This window comes from Lepidothrix coronata, unplaced genomic scaffold (genome assembly GCF_001604755.1).
Source record: "Lepidothrix coronata isolate B3197 unplaced genomic scaffold, Lepidothrix_coronata-1.0 Scaffold37, whole genome shotgun sequence".
Lineage (NCBI taxonomy): Eukaryota > Metazoa > Chordata > Aves > Passeriformes > Pipridae > Lepidothrix > Lepidothrix coronata.
The window spans coordinates 4,922,291-4,942,296 of record NW_016690217.1 but is presented as its reverse complement, the minus strand read 5'-3'; the positions used below and the strand labels follow the sequence as shown (position 1 = coordinate 4,942,296).

The 20,006-nt window shown below is 35.6% G+C and overlaps 1 protein-coding gene across 15 annotated transcripts in view; it reads left to right on the top strand.

Moving 5' to 3' along the window:
• PAM (peptidylglycine alpha-amidating monooxygenase) overlaps positions 1–20,006 on the top strand; it is a 125,479-nt gene that overhangs the window by 88,959 nt on the left and 16,514 nt on the right. For 8 of the 15 annotated variants that reach the window (XM_017812590.1, XM_017812599.1, XM_017812596.1 and 5 more), the window contains exons 13-17: positions 873–1,060; positions 1,639–1,710; positions 1,954–2,025; positions 12,720–13,025; positions 18,000–18,129. In XM_017812590.1, coding sequence (XP_017668079.1) covers positions 873–1,060; positions 1,639–1,710; positions 1,954–2,025; positions 12,720–13,025; positions 18,000–18,129 — 768 coding nt within the window. The remainder of the gene's footprint in view (positions 1–872; positions 1,061–1,638; positions 1,711–1,953; positions 2,026–12,719; positions 13,026–17,999; positions 18,130–20,006) is intronic. The other 7 variants (XM_017812597.1, XM_017812595.1, XM_017812594.1 and 4 more) reach the window with 3 other exon arrangements.

Sequence of the window (20,006 nt, the reverse complement as noted above, 5' to 3'; positions counted from 1 at the left end):
ACGGTAGAGATAAAAACAGGAACAGATCACAGTTGTAAAAAAGCCCTGTATGGTCTGCTTCACAAAGTAATTTTTTTTCAGAAAAAATCTTCCTTGCACCAGCTGTTTTTTCTATTGAAGACAGGATTATGTATCAGTACAGAAGAGCCTCTTCTGTTTCAAATACATGCAAGGAACTGTGAAGGAACTGTGTTTTGCTAGTGTTTAATCATTCCCCTTGCAGTCATGTTTTTGTTACAGAAGCTTATGAACAAGTTATTCTCAAGATGACAGTGCTATATTCTCTTTAAGAGATACTTATGGTGTTTTAATATGTAATGAAATTAAGTTTTGCTGCTTTAGAACCAGTGTGATTGGACAATAAACGGATACATTTGAACATGGGGGCAGGGGGAAGATTTGTCATAGAAGATAGCCACTGAAATCAAACATAGATGTTATTTGCAACAATTTCGAATGACATTTGCCCAAGATTGACAGAGAAGTGTATGAATAGTGATGTAATGAATGAAGCAGTTCTGTCATATTTCATCAGAACGTGTGCATATAGTTAATCACACAGTGTGGACTATGTGGAATATACTGGGGAAATGAGAAGGAAGAGCAGTTTAAATAGGTGATGCAATTTTCTGTAGAATCAAAACAAAATTGTTAGGAATTTCTGAGGTACATGGGGAGCGTGTATTCTTCAGTATAAACCAAAAGAAACTTTTGGTATTCGCTGCAGTGAAGGTATTACATTTTTTAGTGTGGGACATCTAAACGTTTCATTGCTACTTTTTAATATTCTAATAAACAAGTAGGATGAATTAAATAGCAGCTATATTCAGGTCCTTTTTTTTTAAGTGTCACGTCTTTTCTGTGTTGTGTAGGGGTACAGCCAATGATGAAATGTGTAATTTTTACATTATGTACTATATGGAAGCCAAGCATGCTGTCTCATATATGACCTGCACTCAGAATGCAAACCCTGAGATGTTCAGAAATATTCCACAGGAGGCAAATATTCCTGTTCCAATCAAGTCTGACATGCTGAAGATGACACATGGGCATCACGAAGGTGAGAAATACTTGTAATCCATTTTATTCAAGTCGTCTTATGCTCACTGATGTGTTTCCCTGTGTTGTTTTGATATGCAAAATTCTCATAGAGGTAATGTAATTCTGCATAAAATTCAAATTGCTAACTAATAAACCATTATGGGACTCCACTGTTCATTTTGGTGGAAATGTGTGCCATAGTCTTTTGTCCATTTCTTCCTGTTTTTGACTTCCAGCTTCCAACATTTTTATAGCTGTATAAGCTGTGTACACTAAAGATTGGCCTCTTTTTCTGTGCTAAACTTTATATTAACAATTTTTTAATGTTTGCCTATTTCCTACAAAACCGAATCATAACATTTCCATAGTTTTTGGATCCCACTGCCTTATGGAAGGAATTGGATGTTTACATTGAACATTAGTAGTCATATAAGCTGCAACAACAGTATTATACAGAAGTAATCTTACTGCTGCATTGTTTGGTAAACTTTGAATGGATATGTTCATTTCAGAAGGGCATTTTTTTCCCCAGTAGGGAGGTACTCAATTGCCTACACATGCAGAGGTTAACATCATATCCTAAAACCCCTTTTTCAGAAACCAAGGATAGTGATACAAGTTCCTTGCTGCAGCAGGCCAAAAAAGAAGAGGAAGAGATTTTGGATCAGGGTATGTGCTTGTTTATTTCTGTGCACATCTTTTATTTCTGTGTTTATTTCTATTTCTATGCTTGAAGTACAAATCTTAACTTTTTATTCCAGTTCTTTTACTGCTGCATTGTTTGGTACAACTACTATGGAGAGATAAAAATACGAAATGTTCATTGTAGAGGGGCATTTTTTCCCCAGTACAGAGATACTCAATTCCCTTCACATGCAGAGGATAACATCATATCCTAAACCTATTTTTCAGAAACCAAGGATGGTGATCGAAGTTCTTTGCTGCAGCAGGCAAAAAAAGAAGAGAAAGAGATTTTGGATCAGGGTAGGTACTTGTTTATTTCTATGTCAAGTAAAGGACTCACTAATGTAAAATACTGATAAGTTATATCTTGATTGCTAATGAGTTATAAATTTTTTAATTTATTTCTCTTTAATTGATACAATTTGCAATGTTCTATGAAACTAATATGGTTTAATGCTATATAAATAATAATAAAAAAAGAATAGTCTACCGCTGATCTCTAACCTTGCAAGTAAAATTTATGAGTGCATTTTAATCTCATTAGGTTTTCCTGTTCTTTGTTTAATTTTCTAACAAAGGTTAAAATTTATGTGTGCGTGCATATATTCTATATGTAATGCTCTGCTCTTAGCTCTTCAGTGATTTCTCACTTTGTATTACTACATATGTAACGGGAAAATGTTCTTATGCTTCATTGTTGTACATGCAGTGAGTTGAGCACAGCTAATGTTTAATACTGAATTATTTTTCATTGTATTTGTGTATATGTGCATATATGCCTAACAACTCATGCAGAAATGTGTGTAGTACTTAGTTGCAGAAAAAAAATCCAGGACTGTTATAAACCTTTCAGAAATACTCTGAATATTATTTATGTTTCAGAGATACATTAAGACTGTACTTTAAAGTTCTTTTGAGTCATATGCTATTAGATAAATACTGCTTTAGTGTCAAGATTTTTCTTGGCACTAAGGAGAAGACGTCTCATCAGCTACAGTTTCCTACCCTTTTCATTGAACAGTGTTGAAGTTCAAAGACTAAATAAAGGCAAATTTCCTTTTGCCTTTAAGGAGAGCAAAGATTGGGACAGTGTTTAGAATTTTTGGTAATGTCTCACAAAGGGGTTAGATTTTATATGTACTCTGCCACTTTGCAGAGTTAACTCAATTAAGTTACAGTTACAAAAAAAGTAGCTTCTAGAGTGTAAAATCATCTTGACTCAAGGTAAGGTGAACACCTAGGGACAATATTTGCAATAACATACCCAAAATTTGTCTTAGTCAATTCAAGATGTATTTTTTAAGAAAGAAAAACAATTCAAACTCCTTAAGCATGTTTCAGAGCAGAATGAGCTATTTTTTTCCAAATTTACATCAAGGTTTATGCTGACAAGCTGCTTCACCCTTATGTTACTAATAAGTGCATTGACATTTGGTCAAGGTTCTGGTTATCTGTGTGTTTTATTGAATTCATTAGTATTTGAAAAAAAATGTTGAAACAAGGTCCTGCTTTTAAAATCTTTTTCATTTGTCTTTGAAATATATTTCAAAGGCATGTTTCTGCAATGCAGTTTGGTTTGCTGAGACCACTGTTTAGTATATATCCTCATCTAACATGTTTCTATGGAAACACAGTGCATTGTTTTGTCCATTTGAAATCAGTTGGGTTCATGATATGACATACCAAAACACAAGAGTTGCCGTGAGAGAATTTCATTTCATATTCTTAATTGTTAGCTTAAGGTAAATTCTTCCATCGTTTACAGGAGCCTATCTTCAATTTTATATTGATACAGCTCTAACTTCAGTTGAATTATGTCTGAGAAAGCAAAAAGAAAAAAAAAGCAAAATGCAAAATCAGATCAGGTTTGATTTTGGTTTTGTCTCCAAAGAGGGAAGGTTGGGTGGCTGGTTTAAAAAGTGTGTTTTGGTTCTGCGAGCTCATGAGCACCTGATAAGATACACTGGGAAAACCAGGAGCTGAAAACAGTCTGCTAAAATGCTATAAAAATTACATAGCAATTGGAGTCAGTTTTGTGGGGCAATCAGTTTTATGCAGTTGTGCTGCCAATTTGTCCATCTCCTCCAGTAAATTTAGTGAGTCAGCCAATATCAACCAAATTTGAACAAGGCCTTAATGACAAGAAAATTCTATAGGTTGGAGGGACTGAGGGGAGACCTCCTAAGCTTCACAGAAGAAAATACCTTAGCCACTGAGGCTAAGGTCGTTATACAAATTCAAACTTTTGCTGAGGTAAAGGACGTAAGTCTTTCCATTTATGGTCTGGCGTGACATACTGTGTGTGATAACCTTATCTACAAAACACAGAGCTACTAAAACTGAGGCTTTGATTAGTTCCGTTGGTGCTGAGCTGTTGCTCAGTAAATTCTGCTTTTGATTTGCTCGGAAGAAAGCACTTCAACAATTTTTCCATAATTCTGTGTTTTATCTTGCATGTGTTTCTTTCCTCTATGATTCACTATGTTGTAGCAACTTATGTTTCCCTTCTTAGTTTCAGGTAACCAAAGTAAACACCGTTACTTCACTAAAACTGAAATAGTTGTTAAATTATGCTGCCATGGAGGTACTTACAAATCTGGGGGTTAGAGGTGTCCTCAAAGAGACAATTTTTATGTTAGTATTCTTAAATCTAGGCATTTGCCTCAAAAAGGGAAAACAAAAAATCCTGCCATGTATCTGCCTGCTAATACTATATGTATCACATGTTTGCCTGGGCATAGGTTTAGTGGTACCTCCTGCCACACAAGTAGTTTATTATATTGGTACCTCCAGATACTATCATGGCTTTTACATTAAATTTTCAATTTCATTATCTTCACTCATCAGAAGCACATTAATAAGCAATGCAAATATATTGAAATAGGCAGTAAACATCACAAAGCAAAGCACCACTCCACATCAAGATAAAGCTAAATCCCTGTCATGTTAAAATTTAACTGAACTTACCTTCATGAAAGTGACCTCATTATATTGTTTCTCAAACAGCAGCATCATTGTATGGTGAAGGTAAACTGTTCATAGGAAGTGAATTATTGTAGGAAATGCAACTGATTTAAACATTTGTGCATATTGGAGAGTTTACTCTTCCTGCCAAAGCACAAGGTCCATAGTAAAACAAATACTATGTATGTTTATTTTTTGTTCATCAGTAGAAGTTTGATTTAATTGTACTCAATAGAGACAGTAGTGCTGTGGTGGTTTTTTGTCAACATTCACTATCTGTGCTGTATGTCTTTACCTGTGGAAAAAAGGCCTAAATGTGTTTCATTCTGCTTGTTCATCACTTTCCTGGCTGTAAGCTGTGGCATAATATAGTATAATGGAGTTCTGGTTTGTTTTGGTGTGGAAGCAGTGAAGCAACCTTTACTACTGAGAAATTTCACTGCTGGTGTACCTGAAAGCTGTGCGTGTAAACATTAAAAACATAATAGCAAGAGTAGTTTCTTTAAAACAAGGAAGAAATAGACAGGTGATGGTTAATCACATGTCCAGTACTTAGTTTGTTGGCTGGCTCACAATATGGTATCTCATTAGATGTAATCATAAACTTTTTGAAGCAGAAGGGGCAAATTTTTTTCCTGGTAAAATAAATATAATTGTGTTCAAATGTTTTAAAGGAAAATTCGAGGTTGGCTTGAGCTAAAAATTTGCTAGCAGCATATAAACCAAAAATTAGATTTTGGGTTTGTTTTGGAAGAGTGTGTGTAGGCCTGTATACACTACTTACACATAGATGGGAGAGAAAAGAGAATTTTCATTTTACTTCTAGTATTATGTTTATTGTGACAGTTACAAAAGTACATTTTTACTTCTCTCTGACTTAGGGAACTGAGGAGTCAGTACCAAAATAGTTACTTATTTTTTGCCTCTGATGATGAAATCTGAAGTGAGAGTCAAAGTAGCAGTTCTTTTGCTCTCAGGATTAGTCAGTTGTACTGCCAGTGTAGTGCGTTTTTTTCCCTTATCCCTCATTATTTCATGATTGCCATGAGAACAAGTTATTCCAGGAGTTCAAATGGGAAAGTTCAATGTAAGTGAACTTAAGATCTCTCTTTTGGAATGTCTCAGATAGACTCATGCTGAGTGTTTTAACTGAAATCCTGTTAAACCTCATACATTTAAAATAATATTATAGTTTGAGTCCAGCATTCAGAAGTTACTGAGCTGGGAAACTGAAATGTCTGTTCTAAGTTGTTCAGTTGTGCATTTCTGTGAAAAGCTCATACAATAAAAGTGTACTGAATGAGGGTTTTTTGTATCTGGGATAGAAATTTCCAATTGATTTAAGTGGAAGAACAAGGTATAGCTCCTCCTCTTTCTGCCTCATCTCTCTTTTGCTTCCTTCAGGAAAAAAAAAGGGTGGGGGAGGCCTACAAAGTCTTGTGGGATAGGTGTTGAAGAGGAAGAGAGAATCAGTGTGCAGGCAGGTACTTAGTTTTTCAAGCAGAGCAGCAACTTTCAATGAAGTGGTGTATTTTTTTCGTAATATTATATGACAAATCTGTGCAAGGAACATCAACCGATGAGACTTGGTGTATTTTTCTGCCAGCACGGGTTACATTACTTTCTAAAATGAACTTGTCATAATTTTGTTGTGTGTCTGGTTGTAAGAAAACAGAGGAGCTTAGTTTGGTAGGTAGTTTAAAATTCTTAGGAGAGGCTCAAACCAGAAGACAGATTCACTTTCCAGTATTGGTGTGGGTTGCATAGAATGAAATTAGAGACTATTTTATATTAAGGCCTGACATACAAGAAAATCTTCAGATGTTTTCAGGCTTGGGATGCATGTTTGGTGCTCAGAGATAATATGAGGTCCCTTAAATAGAGTACAAAAGTAAGATAAAAGTGACTGAATTAAACCTTGGAAGAAACTGCTACTGAAAGATACTCAGAGCGATACACATCATTAAAGAATTGTAATTAGGAAGATTCAGAATCTCAGAGAATTTGCTTGCTGTTTCAGCACTGAGTGATCCTGCTCAAAGTTATAAATGAAAGATGAGTCTTTGATTTGGTTAGGATAAGGTAATCTCTATAAAAGCATCTTCAGCACATACCTAAGCAGGAAAAGAATATAACAAGCGTGGAAAGAAGTAATTTTAAATTCAGTGTTTCAGTCTTCACCGTCTGACATCTGGTTTATGTTCTCTGGTTCTTAAAACTGTAGAGGGATATTTCCTTTGTATTTTCTGTAATATAAAGGCTACTTATCAATGAAAACTACAAAACCTGCTTTTAATAGCGTTAGCATGTCTGAAGAAATGGAAAGTGTACACTGTATTAGTACAGGAAGAGTTCAGAGAAATTATGAAGTCATATCACAAATTTAAACCAAACCAACATTATATATTTATTGTTGTTGTTGTTGGCAAAATATTTTCCTTTTTTATAATTTTTCTGTCTTTTGGGTTTTTTTAAATAAAGCATAATGATGCTTAAAAGAAAGAAATTGAAGATGGCAGAACTACTTTTCATAATAAACATACTCTCACATATGTCATTTTGTGAGTCTAAATGTATTTAAAAGTATGTACTGCATGAAATAGAAATTTGAGTGGAACTGGTGTACCCTGTGCCTGAATTACCAATGTCTGTAATATATCCAAATAAGCACAGTAAGGTCCTGTGTAGTAAAACCGTTGTGTTTATTACTAGTCATCTAGCAGTAGCTGATAAATATGTTTTATTGTAACAAAATGATTGGTGCTTGTCATGAACTTATTACTGATTGGGAAGGAAAGAAAAGAATAGGGCAGTTAGATGCCTGCAAGCAGCTTTGGGTTTGAGTCTCAGGTTCTGATTTGGTGATGAACACGTATCTGTAACAAAGTGTAATCCTCAGTGAAGATTCTTTGTCTTCCTTCATACTGAGCTTTAACATTTCCCAGTTACAAACTCCTATAACCCATTGATTTTAAAAACTGTGCTTGAACTCTCAAAACGTTTCTACATTAAAATATTTTGACAGATTAAGAAAAAACAAAAAAGGATGAATAAAACCTGAAGGAAGTGCATTTACATTGCAGTAGTAGTAAACCCCCTTGTTAGGGACATGCAGACATAGAAAACAAGAGAAACTTTTTTTTTTTTTACCTTTTCTTCCATCCTTTTTTTAGCTCTGTAAGCTGCTTAGAAATGCCTTGAGAGCAGATGCAATTCCTGGTTCTTCAGACATGTCAGTTTGGCTGTGCTCTAAGTGCAGATTACTTAGGGCAGTGAGGATGGCCAAGAATCTCTAGAGTAGCTTAATCTTTTCATTTCCTATCTATTTCTTCCAGCCCCTCAAATGCCTTCAGAAAGAAAACAACCTTAATATTACTTAATATTTTTTGGTTCTCATGAATCTTTCCAATGCTTTCATCAAAGCAACAGATTAGATCACGATTTGCATGAAAAATAATAGCAGACTAGAAGACATTTTGGAAATTGTTTTGGCCTGTTATGTCAAACTGTGTCCAGGCATTAGACCTTGTTCAGTTATGCAATGTCTTTCCATGCCTTTATTCCCTTCTTTTAAACCAGCAATGTTATTTTATGTATGCCTGTTACAGTGACCTTGGTAGCTTCATCTAGGAGCCAAAGAAGGCAAAGAAAATTAATATTACATGGACATTACATGAGCTTTAAAGTGAGACAAAGTCATAGTTGTAGACCATGTCATTTAGACCATGATTTCAGTACTTTGGAAAAGGCAGAATCCCTGACCACTTTTGCCAGTTGAACCCACTGAACAAGAAGCATGCAGTCTCAGAATACACTCCATTTTATTCAGAGATAATTGGGAAGCCCAAAGTTAGCTATGAAAGGTTCTTTCCCGATCCTATTGTGATAGGACCAAGACATAAATTTGGAAGGAACGACATAAAGTCTGGAATGCCAGTAACATGCTGGGGAGCCTATCTGAACTGTCTCAGTGACGCTGTGCAGGCATTATGATAAAAATAGAGATTCTGGAGATGAAAATTCTCAGACACCACCACAGTGTCTTGCCTTTTTTTCTAAAATGCAGCAAAATGAGTTTCACCTATGTATCTTAACAGGTACTCATTCAGGCTCTCTGGACAGGCTTACCGTGGCTGAAATTCCCAGCTATGTAGCTTGATCCTGCAGCACCATGGCTAGATACTTCATCTAAACTGGATACTGGTGCTTCCATCAGCACAATGGTGTGCTGCTGAAGGACCACGGACAGCGACTGCTCACTGCAGATTGAGGAACTTGGGCTCTAGCACTGGAAAAAAAAGGACTGGTTTTAGACATAGAATCCTAGAACATCTCGATTTGGAAGAGACCTATAAGGATCGTTAAGACCAACTCCCTGCTCCTCACAGGACTGCCTAAAACTAAACCACATGACTAAAAACATTACATATGTAAACTGCTTTATTAACCTTAAACTAATCTGACCTTGTATTGAGATCAGATGAAGTTCAACTCGTGTTTTTCAATGAAGTTACCAATGTTATGATTTTATTTGTTTGTACGACTGTTTACCAAAATGCTGTTCTGTAGAAGAGTTTTGCTAGTGTAAAACCACCATCAGAAGTTTAAACTTACTGGAATATGGTTGTGCATTGTTTCATTCTGGAGATGTTGGTCTCAACTGCTATCACTTCTTCCAGAAGAGAGTAAACTTGTAGGTATTTGTAACCAATCATCTTTTATGTAGAGGGAAGTGTTCTGATAGCTTACCCATAAGAGGTGCCTGTAAGTATCCTCTCTGAAAATGACCTAATCAAGCAGCTTCCCAGACACTGCAGTGGTAGAATACGGTTTTTTCAATAAGAGAAGTTGTTTATTCACCCATGTCTTCGTCCAGTCATATCCAGGCATTCTAAAGTCCAGGCTGACTCATCTCAAACTAGACCAAACAGATGACACATTGCATCTTGCTGCTGTTCCTTTCCCACTGAGCATCTTCAGGCAAGCAGCATCTTTCAACTGTTCCAGCTGGTAAAAGACAGCTGTAAAGTAGCAACACAAGATTGTGCTTTGATGTTTGCTGGATGTTGCTTTGCAGAGAGCAACTGTTAATCAGAATCCAAATGAGTCTGCTATTTGCTAGTTAATCTGTAGTGAATTCTGAGCTACTTCTTAAAATTACACTGCTTACAAATTTATTGGAATCTGCCTAGAGATCACGAGCAAAGCCGAAAAATGTTGGTCTCAAATAATATGGGACCTCCATTCAATGTGTGGACTTCAGGCTACAGCTGCATACATTAAGTTATCAGGAAACTTAAATTCTTCACTTTCACATCTGCACACATCTGTGCTATGTAAATACTCTTGAGTTGTTCAAGATGCCAAGAAATTGACAGAAGACTTCAGCCTTGCGTTTGTGCCAAGAATATGGAGATACTGGGCAGATATGTAGATGGATATCTTTTAGACTTAAGGTATAGAGATTTCATACTCATTTCCTCAAACACATTTACTTGAGGAAAGGATCACAATTCAGGACACTTCCACTCTCTCAGGCACACCTTCTTCCATACATTCAAACAGTTCTTAAATATCTGCTGTGGTTACAGAACCCCTGGTTAATGAAAGCACCAACAGGACAAGCTCAGCTTAGAAAATATCTCATTTATAGCTACTGATAGCAATGTACTCAAACTGCCTTACTCTGTACTCCACTGTTTGAAGGTTCCTCATATATTTTATGATTATTGAATCAGTTCTGATCAACCTACTTGGAGTTGAATCCCTGATTAACAGCTTCTATAAAGACTACTAGAATTTCTTATTTTTCTTAAAAATTGTTCTCTGGACTTGCCTTGTTTTTAAGTTGAATTCCCTTGCTGTCTTTTATTCTTGTCCTCTATTGAGCCCTATGTTGTACCAGTTTGTTTTGTAGGAGCTAATATCAGACAAGTAAGCTAAAGCTCTTTTTTATCTGTTTTGTGTGGTTGCACAACAGAGCTAGAATGCAATGCCTTTGGCTGAAGCACTTCTTCATTCAAGTAGAATGAGCATATGTGCTGTGAGTTAGGGTTCTGAAACCTTTATACAAACTGTAGTATGCTGTCCTTTTGCAACCACTAATTACAAGTTAGTTGATTAGACTGTTGGCACAGAAATAGGAGAGGGTGAACTGGGCAACTATCACTAAACTTGCTTTAAAAAGGCCTGCAGTTTAAAATAGGCTAGACTTGCTGATTAAAGGGTGATTTTTCACAGTTATGTTGAGCAGAACACTGCTTTTACCACTGAGACCTCTTGTTGGAAATAATTGTTTGTAGGGAAGTCAGTTGGCCTGTGGGTCTCCAGCCATAGATAAAACTAAAACATTTGTACATATGAAACACATTTATTTTTTCAAATGTTGGAAAAAAAGGCCAATATAGAGTATTTTAGTACCAAATGTTTCCTAAGTAAAGGAAATTCCAGCTGTGTTTCTACTTCAGCACCAATTATTGGATGCTTTAAGTAGAGACTATTGAACCTGATTAATGTAATTGGAAACCTTTCTCAGAATAAATAGGGTTTCTATCCAAAACTCCTATGATATCATAGTTCTAAAATATTTGTATTTGTTTTGAATCAGTACTTGGACTCGTTGAATGACAATATTAAGATGATGGGGTGCTCTAGCTTCACAATTGCATTTGAAGCAAATAATTCATATTTGTTATATAGCTTAACGATTTTCTCTCTAATCTGCTTTGTTAATTTCATTGAAATGGGCCTTGTTTCTTCAGTAATTATTTTCTGACAGAAGATGTCATCTGGGATATTTCATTTCCAAGGGCAAGGAACGGAATCCTACTCAAAATCATTGAAGTGGGACTGTTTAATAATATGACAGATCCTTTTAGGTTCATTTACAAGACTTAATTTACTCTGTCCCAGGCTGCAAGTGATGATTTCTGGTTCTGGATGGTTTTGTTTGTTGTTTTTTTTTTCCTTTGTTTTGTTTTTTTGTTTGTTTGTTTCTTGTGAAAGCTTCATTAGTTATAGTTTTGCTTTTCTAGAAAATGTCTTATACAGCCTGCCATAGAATAATACAAATTTTTAATTGAATGAATTGTACTTGCAATAGAAGTATACCTACTTGCATTAACTCTTAAAGCACACTGAATGTCTCTTTCCATTCAAATGATGCAGTTGATTTTAAGCCAAGATACTTGGTTAATAAATTCTGTTTTCATTTTTTGTGCTTTGAGCTATTATTCTGGAATTAACAGAAATTCTTGTTGATGCCTAAGAATGTTATGGAGATAAAAATACTGTTCCCTGCATTGCCAGATGATATCATGGCTAAAGACTGTTATCATTTGGATTAAGAGGAGGGACAGGACTCCGACTGAATTAATAAATGCAAGTTTAATGGATCATTCTGTTTTACTAGTTTGTCTTTTTTCTACAGTGGGTGCTATGGAATCTGTTTGCAAATGTGAAATTTTGGTTTTTTACGGCCTAAGCTTCTTATACATGACAGATTTCAAAACCATATGCTTTGAAATGTATTCTGATGGTCTATTATTGTCTTTGTAAGCAAAAAATTGATAAAACTATACAATTTTTCCCTCTTTGTTTTGTGAAAATATAGTAACTCTGCAGTAGCCTGGAAAATCCAGATAATTCCATCATAAATATTCTTTTACTGAAATGTGCGTACTATTTTCCTTTTCCCTTTCTCTTTTTCTCTTCCCTTTCCCTTTTCGTTTTTCTCTTGTTCCATGTTTCCAGGAACATTTGTGCAGAGGTGATGATTTTTTGATGCCAGAGTATCAGGTAAAAGTGGGAATTTATATGTGATGTAAAGTCAATAACAATTTGAGTTTATCTTTCGTACCAGAAACTCATTCTGTTCCTGAGGCTGGAACAGTTTCTCTTTACTACTTTTACCAATAACTGTTTGAATAACTTTGTTACCGTATATTTTGCTGAAGCTTTCTAAAGTTACACGGTTTGCTATAATTATTTCTCTTCCTCCTTTCCTGTTATCTTTTCTCTTTTCTGTACAGGTGATTTCTATTCACTCCTTTCCAAGCTGCTAGGAGAAAGGGAAGATGTTGTGCATATGCATAAACATAAACCTACAGAAAAGGCAGAATCGGATCTTGTAGCTGAGATTGCTAATGTAGTCCAAAAGAAGGATCTTGCCAGAGAGATCACAAATCATGATGAGAGGGACGATACTATTCTTCTCAGAGACAGAATTCACAAATTTCACAGACTAGAGTCTACTTTGAGGCCACCAGAAAACAGACATTTCTCTTTGCAGCAGTCTAAACATGGTGAGGGAAGCTGGGAAAAAGAACATACAGGAGGTGGGTTAGGTGTTAATTTTGTACAATGAAATGCACTGTAAGAGCTGTGATCCACATTAGCAAAATCTGAAGGGAGTATCAGTTGAGGCTTGGTGGAAGTATTTTACATGGCAATTTTCCTAATTATGGAAGTGTTCTCCCTCTAGAGGTGTTTCATTGGGGTTCTTTCCCCCTCCATGTGTCAAGAAAGAAAGTCTACTGATGGCACAATACCAGTACTTTCTGGACAATAGAGTATTTTTTGACTCTGAAGACTTTTACTTAATGATTTTATATCAGTTATACTAAAACAAGGTAAATACAGGATATAGTAGTCACAGGAAATGAAGAACTTTAATACAAGTAACTACTATTAAATGGTCAATGGAATAATCAATACATTTTATGAGTTTTCTGATTAACTTCGTTTGTCAGATACACAATTTTATAAAAGGTATTCCTGCAATTCTATCGGATATCTTTCTCTTATTCAGAAAGAGCAGTAGTTAATCCTGAAAAGTTCTTCAGAAGTAAAATTTTCTGCATATTGATTTCAAATTGGGCTTGGCTATCCAAATATTCTCAGACAGGCTGTTTTATTATTCTAGAATTACAGTTGTTTCCCTTCAGGTTTCTAAGACAGCAGAAACCATGGAACTATTGTGTTTGTTTTACTTGCATTTTGGTCTCTGTGATATTGACTGTGCTTAGCCTTACCTGCTAATGTGGAAAGCCAGATAATGCAACATATGACAAGTATCTCGTAAAATAAACTGGAATGTATGCATGGAAACCATCTGTATGTGTAAGCTGTGGCCGCACATGCCTGCTTTTTTGTTGCAACCACCCAGCCTGATGTTTCTAAGTACTCTTGTACACAAATGTGTATTATTCATAATCCACTTGATTTTTATTTCTGTTCGTAATGTTAACATGTATTGTCTCCACTTACATGAGACTCTGTTACAATAATCAAGCTTAGCAAAATCCTGGATTTGTGTTCAACTGAAAAGTAAAGACAAGGACTTTCCAATGCTATGTTATGCTATGCACTTAAAGTAGAGCCGGTTGACATAGGGGCAAAAAAACAGGTGGGATGTTACCATGTGCCTGACATAAGTGTAAATCATAAATAATTCCATAAACCTCACTGGAATTAAGTGCTCAGAAGAGCCAAGTGCATGAGCATTTCTGCAAAAGCAGTTAGCTCAGACTAATAACACGTGGTATGTAGAAGGCAAAGACAAAAATTCCCTTCTGTTTTCACTGATTCAGAGGAGAAAGTCTCAGTGAACTAAATAAATGGTTTAGTGTGGCGCATCTCATGGCATGAATTCTAACTACAGAAAGCATTTGCTTGGCTACATTAGTAGCCACATATTCATACGTGGGTAATTTGTTGGTGGAGGATTAGTTAATAAAAGGACTTTCAAATGATGCGATTTTGAGATACAGCAGAAAAGAAAGCTCAAATTTCCTTAATTAGCATTGTTTGGGGGGGAGGTTAGTGTCTGCGATACTTCTAAGGACAGAAGTTCTGACCTGAAAAAGGTGCCAGCGCCATCTTTTGGCAAAAGAACTTTTGTAGCAATAATATCTTTAAGCACGTTTAGTTTCTGCTTAGGGAAGTATTTACATATGTAAGAACAAAATCTTCCGTAACACAATTTTCCTCTTCAGAGGAAGAAGTGGAACTTAAAGTTGTCTTAATTTAAGAAAAAAATTGCACCCTTTGTAAAATGCTTTTCTGTATTGAATTGAAAAAATTCCCAGTATTGTTAGGGCAAGACTTTGTTGTTAAATTAATTTCAATTAACTGTTCAATAATTACCAGAATTAAAATAGTTTAATATTTTTACTCTTGCAAATATTCCAGTTTTAAACATGTAACTGTCTTGAAAAAGCAAATGACCAATATGTTAAGTAAAGTTGTTATAAATGTTATGTTTGTAACTTTATACTACTTCCTGGTTGCTACCCTGAGACTGGTCACTAATCAGTCAAGTTGTTTAACATGCAACCAGTACAATTATAACTCCTAATTAAGGCAAAGAGTGTAATTTTCCAATTTTAAAAACTTCTTTGTGCAGTGCTTCCTTAGATTTGTCAAGATTCAAATTATTTCTCTGGTGGCAGAGAGTAATGCAATATGACTTAAAATTTGTAATGCTAAAAGCTTGAAAGATCTTTCAGGGAATTCTGGACAGCAAATTGTAATTTTGCCAATAAATAAGGCTTTAATCTTTCATTTGTGGAGGATTACAGGATGACTTGGATGTTCTAAATCTATGTCATTCTTTATTTAATTTTTTTTATAAGAAAGGAACTACTCTAAATTGAAAGAAGGAAGATCTGGTACTTAGGGATCTCATTTACAACAAAACTGGTGATCTTTTTAAAGAAATTGTAAATTATTTTAATGGGAAAAGTAATTTTCTTTGGTCTCACGTGAAACTATTCTGTAGACCACTTATTTTTGTAGGGAAATAGTAATAAGTCTTAGATAAACAAAGTCTAAATTTAGTGAGATTTTGTAAAAAGCTAATTGCCTTAAGATAAATCTGTATCAAAGGACTTTCAGTATGAGACTTGGAAAGGGAAAAGAAAATGTAACAATAATTAACCAATTGTGGAAACATTTGATGAAATCTAAAGGTTGTATAGAGGCTGGAGCTCTCGTGATAAATTGTATTTCACTGTACATTCGATATGTCAGAAATCTTTTAGTACATGCCTTTTGGGAGACTAAATTTTACAGAAGCCAAAATTTAGGGTTCCTATGTTCAGCCTTTTATTTTTTTCTAGGTTTTTTGAAAAGGCTTGGGAACTAAGGGGCACTCTGACATGAAACATAGACAAGTTTACTTCAATTTAGCTTGAACTGATATGGGATGAGTAAGTGAAGAAGCATACACTGGATTTCCCTCTTTTTATTCCTTTCAAAATTCAAGCATCCATGCATATACCTGGCACTGCACCTGTTGTGAACTGAGCAGAAGGGTGTATATATATCAATTTTTTCTTAATGGCTTTTATTTTAGCTTGGAGCTTTTGTTCAGCTAAGATTTCTACAGAGCAGAACATCTTATTTTAGAAGTTTCTGATTACTGTCTCGGATTCACTACATTTGCCTCAGGTTTATTTTGGGTTTGTGTAAACCTCTAGATTTTTTCTGTCACCAACTCTAGCTATGATATCTAAAACTCCTATCTCCTAGTTTGCACTAGGTTTTCAGCATTGATTTTGTATTTCCATTGTGTAGATTGTGGAGAATGATTTTCCCTCCACTGCATCCTTGTAGTTACTGCTCAGACTGCATCTCTTCCAAGTGAGATGGAAGGGGAGGGTATGCTTATCACAACAGATGGGTTGCACAGGTGGCCTATAGATTTTAGACATTGTGTTCCATTTAATTTTTGCTTTCACTGAAAGATCACTTCCAACTGAACCCTCTCAAACTCCTTGGGTGCTGTGTGTTAAGGTGTGTGATCTGCCTTTTGTTCAAAGCATGGATGCCCTGGCACTTCATGAGTGTGTTTCACCTGCCCAGATGGTACCCCAGTGATTAGTGTTTAGGATCACAGCAAACTTGGGTGAACTGAAAGTTGAAAAGTACAGCGTGATGCTATCAAAACATGTTGAATATTAGTGAAGCAGTTTCACATAACTTCCAAGAGATTGCTTATTCAGCATCAGTTTGACTATATGTACCTACATACAAAGTATGCATTTTAAAAATACTAAATTATGCTGAAAAAATTAATTTCTGAAAGGAAGCAGTGATGGATTTCCTAACATGTAGAAGGCATTTTTGAATTTTTCTTTTTTTCTTTAATTGGAATTAGGGGGATTTTTCTTGTCATTACATTTTTTATTTTTGGTAATATAGTTCATTTGTCTCAATATACTGCCAGAGCAACGTAGGAGCAACCACTTAAAATAGTATTTAAGCAGTAAGTCTGCGAGAAAATAATCCTTGTAGTTAACTCTCTGCAAGTTTTTAAAATTTTTAACTGTTTTTGCCTTTTTTCAGTGTGAGTCTGTTTTTACGTAAAGCAGATATTGAAGTAACCATATTTTTATCTTTTAAATATTAATTTTTAAGTTGAGACTAAATTAATCTCTCTTAGTTGAGGAGTTTTGCACTTTAAGGCAATCACAAGAAGTATTTGACCTTTCAGTAGTGGTTCACTTGCTGAATCCTGTGCTGTTGATTTAGTATGGAAATCAGATTCGTGTTACTCAAAAGCTGTAGAGTATTTCTTCTTAAAAACAGTGTGTTATGCCGTAAACAATGACAGATATTCTACCCTTCTTCATCTTTTTAGTCAGATTTAGACATCTGTTTCCTACTTATGCATGTAGTATTTGAATTAGGATATGAGCACTATCCAGAGCTAGTGCATATGTTGGCTGTAAGAAATGTTGTAGAAAAACTTCACATAATTACTGTTTTATTTGTTTCTCTTTGATGTTTTTCTTTTTTCTCTGTATGTTTTTCTTAGTGTTAAAAACTTTATAGAAAAAAAAGATCATGAATCAATCACTTCTACTAGTAGTTGATTTAGTCATTCATGTTATTTGTTATGCATTTTTAATAAAACACTGATAGCTTAGTATTTAAATTTGCCTAATTATTTTGGATTGTAGTTGTATATTTTTGTAATCTTTCAGTATAGAAAATATTTATAGAGCACCTAAAAATTCTAGAGTCTGTGTCCATGTATCCTCATAAGATGGAGGAAAAAAAATGGAGTCAAAGGTGGGTTTGACATTTCTATCATCCTATGTGTAGCAAGATGCCAGTGCTTGTTAATGCTTTACTGTATTAGAGCTATGCTTGGATTAAATTGCAATGCATTAATGAAAATACTATATGTAAGAAAATGTCCATGTAATTCCCAATAGTCTGTACCAAATGCCAGTTAACCATGTTTGGTGTTTTTTTATAAATATGCTACATAATTGTCTGGTTTTATTTGTTTTTTTCATCAGATTTTCACATAGAAGAGGCTGTGGAGTGGCCTGGGTTAGACCTCAAACTAGGCCAAGTTTCTGGGTTGGCTCTGGACCCTGAAAATAACCTTGTTGTCTTCCACAGAGGTGATCACGTTTGGGATGAAAAGTAAGTAGAGACTCTTGATGAATGGCAAGTTAGAAGGTCAAACTGGTGTGTGCTGTATGTAGACCTTCTCAAGGAAAGACAGTTCTTTTTCCATTTAAAATTCAGTTCTTTGGTTGTGTGGTGGTTTGGACCTTGGTTTTTCCCCCAGAGGCTGAAAAGTGGTAGACCCCAAGGGGTGGAAACCCCTGGATGTTTTGAAGTTTTGCCCAATGGGCGCTCCTGCAAAAAATGTAAACATATCACAAGCTCACCGGAAGAGATGAGTATGGAGTACCCTTTTTAAATGTGAGGTTTTATCTTCTCTCTAAGCATCTGTTCTCCGTATACATAACTAAAAGGCTAATTGGTAAGGAGTTTTTTTCAAATCCCAATGAATTCATTTTAAGGTAGCATAGTTTCTAAAAAATGGAAAGGCAGCATTCTCAATGTTATTACAAGAAATTGTGCTTAGAATAGTGTTTTGTGAAAGTAAGTAAGTTATTTGGGTTTTCAGCTAAATAACATAATGCAGCAGGTAAAGCAATAATTTACTTCTCATACATTTTTCTCATACATCAGTGATCTCTCCAGCTCAAGTAGACATAAATATAGACTATAAAATTTGAAAGGATAATGCATTATGCAACTCGTATTACTCAGACTTTAAGTATTCCATTAAAGCTGATACTGAATTCGTTTTTTTGTCCTCCTGTGCATGAATGTGAGTGCTGTTCTTTGTGTTGTTGAAGAAAGAATTGAAAAAATATTTGAAAATAGAATGGTACTTGTATTTTTGAGTGTCTGGCAATTGAGGTATAGCAACAATCCAGAGCACAAAACTTGAGTTGTGGGTGCAGAAGATGATCAGAGTTGTGGTCTGTAGTCTGGAAATCCACATCCCTACCAGCTGTGCTCAGTAGCACTACATGTTCACTTAACTCAGCTTTATCCTCAGCAGTCACTGTAAGATGTGAGATAAGCTGCTGTTTTGGGCCGTCTGTAAAGGTGACTAAACATTAAATTCTAACTCATGAGAGGTTTTTTTCACAAGTTTTAGGGGTTTTTATTTCTTTTTGTGAAGCACAGTAAATCAGTTGGTAGGGGCCCTTAAGTCAGCTAGACTAAAACCACTGTTTTGTACAGAATATAGCGGGGCCCCTGGTGGTCTAGTGGTTAGGGTGCAGGACTCTCACTGCTGCGACCCGGGTTCGATTCCCAGCCCCCCGGGCAGATGGAGCTCGTCAGCCCTGTGAGGCAATCCATCTAAGAGAAGGTCACTCTAAACAAACCTACGTCCTGAGGCCCTCACTGCCACTGTCCAAGCTTGCTTGGACCCGGCAGATGAACCTCAGGATTAAAGGGTGGGCTCAGTTCAGCGCACGCTGTGTCTCACCTAAAAAATCCACTGCGCAGGCTCGAAGGGTTAATGACCTTTCCCAAATCTTCGCTCACGAAGACTGGCCATATATATATATATATGTACAGAATATGGTGACTTTAAAATGTATTGGGAAAACACGTTGGTGGTTAAGCTGTTGTTCCATATCTTGTGGCACAGAGAAGAGGCACAAAATGTGCTCACCCAGTCAGCCTTCCCTTTTTGTCTTTGGGTATGTCATGGGCATAAGAAATCGTTTTGGGTCCCTTTCATGGCTTGTGCTGAAAAAGGAAGGACTAATGGGTGTTCTCATTTTCCAAGAAAAGATTAGTATTTGAAAGGTGTTTATCATGACAGTCATATGGGGGAGGCATAAGAAGTTACGAGGCTTTTAAGTCAACATTTATCATTAGCTGAAAATACAGTTAATTGAGTATAATATTCCTTGCCAAATCATAAATGTGATAAATCAATAGCCTGAAAGCCCAGAATTTATTTTCTGTTTCAGTGCTTCACCCGC